Source organism: Merops nubicus, unplaced genomic scaffold (assembly GCF_000691845.1).
Source record: "Merops nubicus isolate BGI_N331 unplaced genomic scaffold, ASM69184v1 scaffold21104, whole genome shotgun sequence".
In the NCBI taxonomy this organism is placed as follows: Eukaryota; Metazoa; Chordata; class Aves; order Coraciiformes; family Meropidae; genus Merops; species Merops nubicus.
In genome coordinates, this window is record NW_008605149.1 from 32198 (window position 1) to 45790 (window position 13593).

At 47.6% G+C, this 13593-nt stretch overlaps 1 protein-coding gene across 1 annotated transcript; it reads left to right on the plus strand.

The window, feature by feature from the left end:
- The first annotated feature begins 5911 nt into the window (after positions 1–5911).
- LOC103771936 (keratin, type I cytoskeletal 13-like) lies at positions 5912–10922 on the plus strand. Its single transcript, XM_008939256.1, has 9 exons — positions 5912–6616; positions 6923–7005; positions 7446–7602; positions 8243–8404; positions 8756–8881; positions 9112–9338; positions 10073–10194; positions 10240–10473; positions 10897–10922. Exons 1-9 carry the CDS (start codon positions 5912–5914, stop codon positions 10920–10922), a joined length of 1842 nt encoding a protein of 613 aa, XP_008937504.1.
- Positions 10923–13593: the final 2671 nt, after the last annotated feature.

A 13593-nucleotide genomic window follows, 5' to 3' on the forward strand; every position in this document is an offset into this window, starting at 1 on the left:
TGCTGAGTTCCTGCTTCCTGCCTTTTACAGGGTGATGTACAGCCCACTGCTCGACTTCTGGCCTTCCAGCGACACCCGCGAGGCTGCCAAGGGGGCCAGACACAATTTTCCTGGAGGAGCAATCTGCCTGTGCTGGAGCTTGTGGCTCTGCACCACCACAGCAGCTCTGGGGACCACGGATCCCTCCTGCTCCTTGCTCCTGTCCTCCTTTCCAAACCCAGAACGTGCAGTCAGTATTTGTACTGCCAGTTATCTGAGCATCTAGCATCCACGCATCGAGCCTTGCCGAAGGAGTTCCACCGAAACAAGACCTGTGAGAGCCCAGCAGAAGGAGGCTGGAGGGGTTTGGTGTGGGAGGGAGAACCTGCCTGCAGCGAGGCAGCTCCCTGCTGGCTGGGAAACCCATCCCGGGGTGGGGGCAGCTCCGGCAGCTCTGGGGCTGGCTGCAGCACTTACACTGCTGTCTTATAACCACACAGAAATAAATACAAATTCCTCAGCAATTAGGACAAATAACTATAATATTCCTGTTACTACTTCTACTGCTCAGCATTGTTAGCACTGTCTTCTTCCTCACCCAAAATCTGCACCTTGCTAAACATGGTGTTCTTGGAACGTCCCTTGCATGGACAATGCAAATGAGCCTCATAATAAAGTTTGTTTGCTACACATTACAGTATGTGACAAAATAAACACAAACCACTAATAAACTTGTAAAATACCTAATTAATCCTGGCATTAGTGCTCGTTACAGACAGAAAAGAGTCTGAATTCAGCTGGTTTCTGACCAAACCTGGGAAGCAAGTGCCAGCTGAAGTATTCTGTTCTTTTCCCATTTTGCACCTGCCAGTCCTGCATCTCGGGTCTCACCAGCGACTGCTTACTGAGAGAGCAGGTTTGCAGGGATCATGACCACACAAACAAACTTCTGTGAAGGAACAGAGGTAGAAAATCAAACCCACTGCAAAGCAGGAAGAAGAAATACAGATATTGTAGGGGCAGGTGTCAAAGCTGAAAGTGGGACTGCAGCGAGATGAAGAGCAGTGAGAACACCTTGCACTTTTCATTTGCATGTGTTTTGTCAGGCATTAATCAGCATAATAAGCCTTAATTTTATGAGCACAAAATGTTGCAATTCGGATACTTATCTGGTGTTCCTATTAAAGCTCTGAGAAGAATATTGTGGTATGTGTCAGAACAAGACCTGCAGAACAACCTTGGGCAAAAATAAACGTGCACACAGACTCCTGTATGCTTGGCTTCAGTACTCCCAGAGCAATTCCTCTATCCATCTGAAATAGATGCAATTTCAAAATTGCCCATGCATAGATTCTGCTGAGATCTCCTTTATTTAGCATTAATTGTCAGCCCCAATAATTGTCAAATGCTGCTGGGGCCATACTCAGGGGCTACAAACCAGTACAACGTAGTCACTCCACTGCACTGGGGTGGGGGAAGAAAGGAGCAAATCTCTCCAGAGCCACCCATCCCAACCTGGATGTCTGAGTGGTTTTCCTTCCCTTTTCTGAGGGGGTTACACTGGTTGCTTAGGCAGTCGTTGGCTTAAAGTGCTGGGGGGGTTTGTGGTAGTCATTCTCTACCTGGACAATCAAGCAGGGGCCAGACCCCCTAAGGCAGCTGGCATGCACAGGGCTGAGCTAGTCCAGCTGAAGTTCAAAGCTCCAATCCCCCAGTCCTGGCTCAGTGGGGTTTTAATCACCTTGAATGATTGCATTCACTAAACCTTACTTTTTGAGTAACCAGTTCTCTAGGCTGCTTCTCTTCTTGCTCTGGCCAGGCTGAGGCTCCTTCCAGCTCCCTCCTGCTTCCCCTGGCACACAGAGTACATGCAGGCTGCCCAGAGGTGTGTGTCAATCCTCCACAGAGCTCAGCCCAGCAGCATGAAACCCTCCCTGCAGAAACCCCAACAGAGTGGACACCTCTCCTTCACACAACACATCAGTCGCAGTAACAGGAAGTGCAGGATGTGGCCCTTGCAGGCTGGGATCCCAGCTCCACATCCCAGCTCACAGGATCCTGCAGCGACCAAAGCTGACAGCACAGCCAGAGACCTCCACGAGTGGGAGGGAGCTCAGGCTGCTTACCCCAAACAGGCTGAGGCACCTCAGCTCGAGAGGAGGCAGGGGACCTGGCTGGCAGATGCTCTTATTGTGCCCTCCAGCTGCTATAGGGACTATGAAAAACATTCTTCCATTTTGGTACCACCAAAAGAAATCATTCCAGTCAAATTAACTTCCCACTGCAGGAGTCTGGGGCAATCCCAGCAGGACAGTGCTCTGACTCTGGCTCAGAAAGCACCAGAAATGATAACTGGCAGTGATGAGCAGCTGTAAACTGCCTGTCAGCTGCAGGCACGAGAGCCTTGACCCGTGGCTGTCACATCTGCGTGACAAAAGCATTCTGCCCATCCATCTCCTGGCACGGGAGCTCCAAGTTGTCCCGCACAAAGGTGTGTGCTAGGAGAGGGCAGAGCTTTGGAATTGCACAGGCAAGCTCCCTGCTGCCTCAACAGTCCCCGATTCCTGTGCTGGGTCTGATGGAACTCTCTTTGGAAAAGATTGTGGTTTCACTACAATATGACAAGATGAAGTAGGAATGAAGAGCGAGCAGTCTCCTAGGTGAAGACAGATCCTCTCTTCTTGTAGGAGTGATGGCAAAAGACAGTTTAATACATCAAGAGAATAAACTCCAGCATTCCCCTGAGGCATGCTATTAATGTGACATTGAACTAAGGGGAAATGTTCTAATTTTTTGGTGCACGGACACAAAAGTGAGAATACATTTTCCCCAGGTCTGTTTCTAAAGCCACAGCTCCAGCTTGTTGTAAAAGTCTCCTAGTTTTGCTAAAACACACACCAGCACAGGCTGCTCACTGAGTTTGTTTTCATTCAGATGCAAGGCAGTCACTTCTTTGATGTGTATCACAGAGACCTGATTAAAAGGAGAAGAATAACAGAGAGTGAAAGAATGTGGGCTGTACTTGAAAGGTGGCATGTGCTGAGCTTACCAAGGAGCAGCTCACAGTGCCAAACATTCGGATCCTCTGCGGGCTGTGTGGTGCTGGTGGCTGCGGGAACCAACGTCCTGACGCTGCTCTGCCTTGGAACCAGCAAGGGTATCTAGAGTCAACCCCTCAAAGGGTAAACCATGCACCACGTATAGGAAAGAGATGAGAACAGGCCCTAAAATTGCCAGTTCTTTTCAGGTAATTCCATAAATTATAAACTTTCCATCATCCTTGTAACACATTAGTGGAAAGCATCAGAGAACAAAAAATTTTGAAGGCTCTTTAAATAAGCTCAGGTAGGAAAAATTTATCCTGTCCACGGAACAGATCTTCTCTGGTTTGTAAGTATTTGCACAGCTAAATATTTAATAATCAATAAACTGAAATATGCCAGGAGGGAATTCAATCTATGCAGCTTTACAAGAGGATGAAGTGCTCACTGTTCACCTGTCTTTCTCAGGTATTACAGTCCAAAGAGACATTTTTGAGAACGCAGTGACTGTGAAGGGAACAAAGCATCACAAGGGCAATGTTTCAGCCAGGGGAGGGAAGTTTGAATGTGAGGATCAGTTTTACTCACTGTAGTGGAATTTGTAAAAAAAGGCCCCCGCTGACCAAAACAACATCACCCAGAGGCAAAGGCCAAACACTAAAGAAAAGGAACATCCCTCTGCACATGAACTTGCAGCACCGACAGCAGAGCGTGCAGAAGCCCAGAAACTGTTTGTGCTGCGAGGTGACACTTTCATCCTCCAGCTGTGAATTAAGGAGAAATTATCACACCACCAAGCCACCTGAAATCTTTCATCATCTTTGAGCCATTGAGTAGCATGATAAAATCAGAGAGCTTTTGAAAGAGGTTGCATAAGGAGCAATAAAGCAATGCTGGCAAAAGCACAGTGCGAGGGACGGGACAATGGATCCCCTCCGAAAGTTAACATACATTGAGGATCCTCTGAACTGAACACGAAAAAGACCAGACATTAAGAGGCAGAAATACAGTTTGTAGAAGAATTGTGCATGCAGAGACCGACCGCAGAGTGTCACAGGGTCACCCTCCACACCAAGGTGGCCTCTGGGAAGCACAGAAGGGCTGGCAGAAGGGCAGCAGACAGCACACTGCAGCTCCTCAGATGTGCCCGCCTGGCTCCCTGCACCGGGGGGCTGGGGTGGGACTGGGGAGTCCCCAAAACACCTCACAGCTGAGCTCAGCAGCCAGAGAGGAGGAAAGGCAGCGAGGACACCTCAGTAACCTGGAACAAAACCAGCACTGGGAACATGTCCCCTTCATTCTGAGCAAACTGCAGCAGCTTGGGGCCCACCTGCAGCAGGACCACACGTGCCTGGGTGGCCTTGCTGCTGGCAGGGAAGCGGTGGCCGGGCTCTTTGCAAGGACCAAGCCTCTACTGTGCTAGAACGTGAGATGTGAATATCTCACCCAAGCTGGTAGTGTCAGAACAGAGCTCAGATTCTGCATTTGAACCACAATATCTAGTTTTAATCCAGGACAAAGCTGGAACATTCTAACATGACAACAATTGCCAGGAGCCCAGGAGCCAGCCAGCACTGTTTGCCCAAACTCAGGCTCGCACAGATTTTTTGGAAACCTGCAGCTGTGTTTTCAGACACTCTGCCCGAGCACTGAGCCTACCAGCTGAGGAGGAAAACCATGTCCAGGTCTGTCCTGGGCACAATTCTGAGGGGCAGTGCCAGACTGAAGGTTGGTGTCATTTCTTTTGTGGTCTCAACAGTCTGATTTCAACTGTAGAAAGCACCTCAGCTTCTCTCTCAGGATACTACATTATAGTCTCAGGGATCTCTGTGTTGGGAGCAGTGTGTGCAATTACTCTATCACCTGTAATATACGACACAGTAACAACAGAGAGAATGAGCAGATTTGTATTAAACCATAAACCATCTTCCCACGCAGTAGTTTATAGGTCATTGTCTGCATTAAAAGAGTTTCTAATTGTGCCACAATTGACTTTGTAATGCAATTAAAGTATCCTTAATCTTCCCATTATTTTAGATCAACAGCTCTTTGGTAAATTTTTTTTTTTCCTCTTTGACTTCTAGGACTTAGCTGTCCAGTGTGCTGGGCCAGCACTCACTTCACAACAGAAGGAGCTTGGTTTTCAATAAGAATCCCACTGGACTTCTCAGCTAAAGAAACGTGTTCTCTGAGAGCTGCAGGGATACACAGCTTGGGCAATCTAAGCAGACGTGTCATACAAACCTGTGCATATAACTCTTGCACTGCCATGTATAAAGAGAGGAATAGTATAAGCCACATAGAAGATCCTAAATGCACAAATATGAAAGAGCAAAAGAGAGCAATAGTTTCTGACAACAGTGGCTGCAAAATCTTAGCAAAGAAAGTAGATTAATAATTGAGCAAATAAATGCGCAGTGAAACATGAGAGATTTGAGCCTCCTCTTTTCTTTTAGGGAAGAACTGAGAACAAAACCTCTCTGTGTGGTTCTGCCAGTTCCACATTACCTCCACGTTAGCTCCAGCAGGACCCTGAATAAAGCTCTTCCAGCCCAGAGCAGACCCAGGCTGCGCGAGGCAAAAGACGACCTGGGCCAGAAAAAGCAAAGGACACCACAAGAAGCAAAACATTCCTTCTTAAACAAACACCACAAACCCAGCAATGGGCTGGATTGCCTGAGATATCAGCACAAAAATATTGTTCAGCAAATTATTCTTGGCACAAACAACAAGGCTGGTAAATGCCCCGGGAGAAGGAAACACCCTGATGGTGACACCCACTGTCAGAAGTATAAAGAGAGCGAGCTGGGGATGAAACTTTGCAGTCCTGAATCTTATCAGGCTGTGCACCTAAATTTGGGATTGTGGTTAGACTCTTATCCGCTGTCACTATGAGCTGTGGCACCAAGTCCTCCACTAGCAGCACCAGGATGAGCAGCGGAGGTGGCGGCGGTGGTGGCGGTGGAGGGGGCAGCAGCTGTGGGGTGCGCAGGTCCGGTGGGTACTCCTCGGTGTCCACCAGGAAGTACACCTCCTCCGGGGGGGGCGGGGGCTTTTCGGGGAGAAGCTTTGGTGGCGGGATGTCCAGGAGCAGCTATGGAGGGGGCTTTACCAGTGGCAGCTGTGGAAGGATCAGCCGCAGTAGCTACGGTGGGAGAATGAGTGGTGGCAGTTACGGAGGAGGAATGGGCTGTGGAGGTATGGGAGGAGGATTTGGATCCGGCGGGGGTGGCTTTGGGGGCATGGGAGGTGGCTATGGAGGCAGCTTCAGTGGAGGTAGTTTTGGTGGAGGTGGATTTAGTGGCTTTGGGGGTAGCGGTGGCTTTGGCGGTGGCAGCTTTGGTGGTGGCTATGGTGGAGGCAGCTTTGGTGGGATGGGGTTCAGCGAGGATGGCGGCTTGCTGGCCACAAATGAGAAGCTGACCATGCAGAACCTCAACGACCGCCTGGCGTCTTACATGGACAAAGTGCGACGCTTGGAGGATGAAAACAGTCAGCTGGAGCACATGATCAGGGAATGGTACAAAAATCAAGGTCCCACTTCTGCCAGGGACTACAGCCAATATTACAGAACAATCGAAGAACTGCAAAACCAGGTATGATGTGATTTGACTAACTCTGAACAGATTCTCATTAGAACAGCACTTGCAATGGTAACTATTATTTTTCCACTCCTTCTTGAATTTGAGTTTAATTAGTTATTGTTTCCAACAAGGTTTTAGTGGGTATTTGTAAACCAAAATTGACAGCAAAGGTGCTTCTCTCTCTGCAGCTCCTGCAGCACTAGTCAGGCTCCACGCTGCCACGCACACTGACGTGTTTCTGCACTCGTGTTTCCTCCCTCTCTCTGTGTCAGACTGAAAAGACAACTGACTGCATAACATCTGCCCTCTCCCTTCCAGATTGTTTCTGCAAACGTGGACCTTAACAAGATCCTTCTGGACATTGACAACACCAGGATGACTGTGGATGACTTCAGACTGAAGTGAGTCTTTCCCTTCCTGCCTCATTCCATCCTGCCTCCCCTTGCCCCCAGGTGTCCATGCTGCCAGTTGACCTTGGTAGATGCTAGAAACTCTTGGCTCCAAGGACACGATATACAACTGTTGGGGAAAGCAACCTGAGAATTACTTTTGTAGGTTTTCCTTATTATTTTTCTCCAGACAAGTTACTGAAGAGTGCCATGTAAAGCACTATGTTCTCAGTTTCTCCACCCCTTGCACATAGCTTATAAGCATAGTCCTCATCATGTAAATCTCACAGAGAGAAATTCTACTGAAATCAAACAAACCTATTGGAGATGGAAAGAAAATTGGGTCCTTTCTTTTCAGAACTGATCAATGGGATTAAAGACCAAAGAACTTCTCATAATCAAGACAACAAAGAGGTCTGGCAGCACTTTCACAATCTTTGTCTGTCCCTTAGGTATGAAACTGAATGTACTCTCCACCAGAGTGTGGCAAGTGATATCAATGGCTTACGGCCACTTTTGGATCAACTGACTCTAGCCAGATCTGACTTGGAGACCCAGTTTGAATCCCTAAAAGAGGAACTGATCTATCTCAAGAAGAACCATGAAGAGGTAAGGTTCTCTACACTTTAAAATAACAACTAGTGAAAACTCAATGCTCAGAGAATTTCCTGTGGATTTCTTGCACTAGCAGTAACCAAATTTTGGCTGCTGGCCTTGATCATCCAACCTGACACAACCTGGCTTTGATTTTCTGGAGTATGTGGCGTCCACAGCTGCCTGCAAGTGATGTAGTAAGACCCCTACGTCACCATGTGGCAGAGGGACCAGGGAAGTGAATGGCTTTCAGTACAAACTACAATTTCATTGCTGGACTTATGGAAGGAAAATTGGATAGAATATATGGAGGAGTCAAAAGAAAATATTTATACTATCTGCAGTGAAATTTCCCGTTGAGAAGAAAAACATGTAACAGGATTTTCACATACATCTCACTGCACAGAATCCTTACGATGCTGAGGAGGAAGTGCCAGGGTCACTGTGCACGTGGTGCCTGCTGTCACTCCCTGTGAGGGTGGGCTTGGGAAGGGCAGAATTGTTCCCTGGCAGAGCAGGGTGGGTGAGGCCCCTCTGCAGGAGCAATATGGTTGGGGGGGATTTGTGTCCCTTTCCTCTCTCTTACTGAAACAGTGACATTTCTCCTCACCCTCACCCTCTGAGAGCCTGATGGGTTTCTGTGTTTTGTTTTCAGGAAATGAAAGGACTGCAAACACAGTCTGGTGGCGATGTCAGTGTGGAGGTCAATGCTACTCCTGGCATTAACTTGATGGAGAAATTAAACGAAATGCGTTGTGAATATGAGCGGCTCATTGAGAACAACCGGAGAGAGGTGGAGAGCTGGTATGAAACCAAGGTAAGCACAGGGGGCTGGGTTACCAAACCTTTCACAAAGAACTGGACCTATTCACACCCAGCAGAGAAGAGGCAGCTTATCATGTATCATTTAAGGGACATTAGCGTTAAGCAGTTTGCTGTAACAGGTCAGTCCTGGAGCACGGTGGTTCTGCGGTAAAGCCTGTAGAGATCTGTGCTCCAGCAGCAGGGGGAACGACACGGAGAGAGTCAGCATGTGGGAATCACACACCGCCAGCCCACAGCCCAGCCTTCTTCATCCTCATCAATTCCTTTCTCAGTGCTTTTATCATAAACCCACAATGTTTTCTTGTTAACAAAAATGCCTTAATTTTGAATGTGAATTTTTCAGATGGAAGAAGTTAACCAACAAGTCCACTCAAGTGGCCAGGAGATACAATCAAGCAACCAACAGATCTCAGAGCTGAGACGTGAATACCAAAGCCTGGAGATTGAGCTGCAGTCACAAATCAGCATGGTAAGGGCAGGGACTTGCTTCTGCTTCTCCTGTGGCACAGGCTGCATGTGTCACCAGAATGAAAGAATGCTTACACCGAGGAAGTACTCCATCTACAGCTAGAATGTAAACGTACTCCATCTGTAGAGAATGGGATACTGGGTTATTTACCTTCAAATATTCTTCCACCAAAAAAATTACTTAACCTTGACCCATTTCCATAAACATGGCATTTCCTTTTCCACTTGCAGATAGACTCTCTGCAATCCAACCTGGACGACACCGAGCGTCGCTACAGCATGCAGCTGCAGCAGATCCAGGCCATGATCAGCCCCTTGGAGGAGGAGCTGGCCAGCATCCGCTGCGAGATGGAGAGTCAGAACCAGGAGTACAAGATGCTCCTGGGCATCAAGACCCGCCTGGAGCAGGAGATCGCTCAGTACCGGGCTCTGCTGGAGGCAGGGCAGCAGGACCTCGTGTATGTAGCCTGACAAGGAACACAGCCCTGCACGCCACCCAGGGTTGCTCCATTAGTCACAAAGACAGGAAATTAACAGTCTACATTTCCAAAACAGATTTTGCACTGAAATGAGGCTAAGTTAGCTCTCTTGAGCAATTGCCTCTCAGTTTAGAGGCTTTACACATTTCTTGGCAGATCTCTCCAGAATATAAATCATGTAAAAAAAAAGTAATACAGAAATTCTGAACAACTGATTTGGGGCTGGAGAGGGAAATCCATGCCCAGAGATTTATCTCTGTTGCTCCCAGGAGTTGAACAGACAGAAGTCAACTTGGACAAGAGTGTAAGCAGAAAAATGACCATAGATTGCAGAAAAATGACCCTAGTTTTTCCAACCTTCATAAAACTCTCAGTGTGCAGCTCTCTGCACGTTCAGCGGCCGTGGTTCCCCGCGTGCAGTGAGCCTGCTGCTGCACAGTCACACCCCACGGCACAGCAGCAATGGGAAATCCTGCAAGAAGTAGCTGAGCAGAATGTGGGAAAAGCAAAACCTCCTGCTCTTCAGCTGAAACTGAGGGAGAGGTTGATTTTTGGCACTGCTGCAGTTGTCTGGCTTATCTGTGCTGGGTTCAAAAAAGGGGAAGCACAGACAAGAGAAGAGCAGGTTTCTGTGCAGTGTCTGTAGGCAGAACTCCTTCTGACATCAAAAATGTGTTTGATTAACTTTTTTTCTCCTTTCTCTCTCTTTGCAGAATCCCATCAGGAGGAATGGGAGGAGGAATGGGAGGAGGAATGGGAGGAGGAATGGGAGGTGGTAGAATGGGAGGTGGTGGCTATTCTGGAGGAGGAAGAGGAGGAGGTGGTAGCATGAGTGGTGGATATGGAAGTGGTGGCATTTCCTCCGGCAGTGGAATGGGAGGAGGAATGGGAGGAGGAAGTGGTGGAGGAGGAATGGGAGGAGGAGGAATAGGAGGAGGAAGTGGTGGAGGAGGAATGGGAGGAGGAAGTGGAGGAATGGGAGGGGGAAGCAGTGGTGGATGCATGAACGTTGGAGGAGGAGGGGGAGGAAGGATCTCAGGAGGCATCAGCAGTTCCCACTCCTACTCTTCATCTTCCCAGTCTCAGTCCTGCAGGAGTGGTGGCGAAAGCCAAGGTGAGACCTGTTGCAGGGGCACACTGTTCTCTCAGTCCCATCCTCACTAATTCAATCACTGTATTCAATACTCTGCTGGTGGTAAACAGTGCCCAGGAGAAACTCACATTTCTGGGAATTGTTAGATTTACTAAAAATTCTTGCTCACTTGTGTGCAAAAGATCAACTCTGCTTGGGAAACACATCCAATTTCTGTTCAATTTTGTGGGTGACATCAGCTAATCACATAGTTAAAACCCCAGCTACTTTTCTCTGTCCCTCTCACCCCTCTCCAAACCTCATAACAGGGCTGCCTTCAGACCGAGCTGAAGCTTATGGTCACCTGCCATACAACCAAGCTCCTCTTCTCTCTGGTAGATACTGGTGCCTTGGAGGTTCAGTGCTAGTGCTGAAGAAATCAATGCTTTCTTTATGTCTAAACAGGGTGTGGAAGAAGATCGTTTGACTAAGAACACACTGAGGATCCTGCAATGCAAGACCTTTCAAACAGAAAGTGGCCCAAATCCTCTACATTCCTCATGCTCCCAAGGAATGAGAGATGCTCCTAACAGCTTCTCAACGTTCTTGATGCCATGTCTCTAACAAGGTCCATCAGAGCTGCCCCGATGGGCCATCTGCCCACCTGCCAGGTGTGCTGTGCTGCTTCTGCTCAGAATGCTTTGTGGCTTCAACCATTGGCACTTGAGCTACTTGCTTTACAGATTCGACCTGTTTGTTACTTGCATTCTTCTGTATCAGGAAAATGTCGCTAATAAAACTTCATTTCTGTCTGATGCAACCAGAATTCTGAGTGTAGATTTTCTTCCAATCTGTATGTGTAAACATGTAAAACAAAAACACGAAGCCATGCCAACACGTGTCTGCAGGCAGAGAGGTCGATGGGATGTGCTGCCAGCCCTTGGAGCTGGAGGCCCCACAAGAGAAGGGTCCATTTCATCTGGACATGACCTTGCAGGCTCAGCTGCTGGCGCGGGGCTGTGTGCTCAGGGAGGGGCCTCTAGTGGTGAGTACAAGGGAACAGAGAACAGGGGGCGGGGGAACAGGAGCTCACACCATGGATCAAAGTAAAACTGGTCAACACACAATGGTGTGGATGGAGAGAAAAGATGCAAAATTAATTTCCAGAAATACCTGTCACATCGCTGCACAGACTTGGTCAACACTTGGAAACCTTTGGGGAAAACAGAAATACCTGATCTGCACCAAACCAACGTCCATGTCTATAGTACTGTGCTGGCATGAACCAGGCTTTGCAGGCTTCTTAAATGGACTTTGTGCTACACAGATATGTCCAGAGACACCCAACAGGAAGAATGAGACTCTAGCAGTGCTGATTTCCAGAACTTTGCTGTAGATACTTGGATTACACGTCACCTAGAAAGAGATCTGCCGCTCACATAAGCAGCGTGTGGAGGACTGCAGGGTAACCACCTGTGCTCAGGCCCAAGCCCTCTAGAGGGTACCGTGTGTTCCCTCTTGTACCCTGTGCATTACAATCCCTCCACAGACTCCATCCACCCCATAAATTAACCTGGAAGGAGTATTTCTTTTCCTGTCCTGTCATTACCTTGCTGTCAAACCGGCACTACGCGCTACACGACATCTGAGGAGGTTCAGAAGGGGTTAAAATAGGCAGCATGGAGACAGCAGCTAGTAAGAGACCCAGTTAGAGAGGATGCAGAATTTTCAGGCGAAAGTCACTGGTGTGGCTAAGGAAATGAAAAGAGAGTATCAGAGGGGAACAAGCCAAGGGGAGTAAAAGGGCAGCTGGGGTGGGCATCTGGCACCCAGCCAGGTCAACCCAGCACAGGCACATACAGGCACACGGTCTTCAGACAATCCCACCCCTCCCCTGATGTGTCCCCTCAGGTGGAAGGTGACTCAACCCCTTCTCACTCTTCTTTTACTAATTTGAATGAGTTTATTTTTTCTGCTGTAGTATGGAATCTAAAATGCTTCCAGATGGAATTGATCCTCCCTCGCTGTGGATAAGCTGATTTTGAGGTGGTAATTCAGGTTCCACCAGCTCCTTGTGCTTCCTATGCACTAGCCAAATGACTCTCCTGCAGGACTTAGAGTGTCAATATTTAATGCACAGCTGGAAACCTGAGAATTTGTTTCTGTTCAAGCCTTTTCTCCGTTTCACAGAAGCTTGATTACTAAAGATGGAAAAAACAACTCACTGAATATCCCATATTGCATAGGCAGTGGAAAAAACTGCACAATTACTTCTTACTCTCTTTTGTGTTGCAAGATATTCTCTGAAGGTTGGCAAACACAATTCACTGTAACAGGTTCAGATAATTATTGTATTTTTTTTAGATCTAATCTTTGGTACCTTATATTTTTGTCAAACTTATTTTTTACTGCATTTTATAAGGAAATATCCTGAGAAATGGCTATTTTTAATGTGATTATGGAAGTAGGCAATACCAAACATTTCCCCTCTCAATTTCCTTGGAGTCCATTTAAAACAGCTAAAGTGAAATCAACAGCTGTTTGAGAGGAGAAGATTCAGTGTCTGCCCTTGCTAAATGCTACTTTTGTGGCTGTCAATCGGTTTTCTTCAACAAGAAAAATGGCTGTGACCACCAGCTGCACTTGCAGAAGAAGTGAAATACCAGCAGGAGATTCCTCAGTATGAGCAGTGACTGATAACAGAGTAGAAAATTCAGTGTAAAGCTCTCTTCTGTAACAGGCCGGGGAGTGAAGTTTTCAAGGTTAGTAATTTATTGCAGTAAATGAAAGTAGATTTCTAAGTAGCCAATGTAAATTTTGGATAAATTAATGACTGAGGAGTCCCTTGGAGGCTGCTGGTCTCAGGAATCATCGTCTGTGATCACAGCAGGAAGACAGAAGCTGAAATACTGAATTACAGCACACTGAAGCCTGAAGGAGACAGCCGAGCGAGGCGGAGCCGGCCGAGCCCCGCTCCTAGCGACACATCGCCAGACAGTGGGAGCTGGGAGATGTTACAAGATCCAACAAAATAGCCAACAAAGAGCCACCCACATCAAATTATAGTGCATGCTTTGTGTGAATCAACACAGGCATACTTGAACAGAAGGGTAATGGTTCTACTTACCTCAGACAAAATTCCCTTAGCACATCACTTTTGGC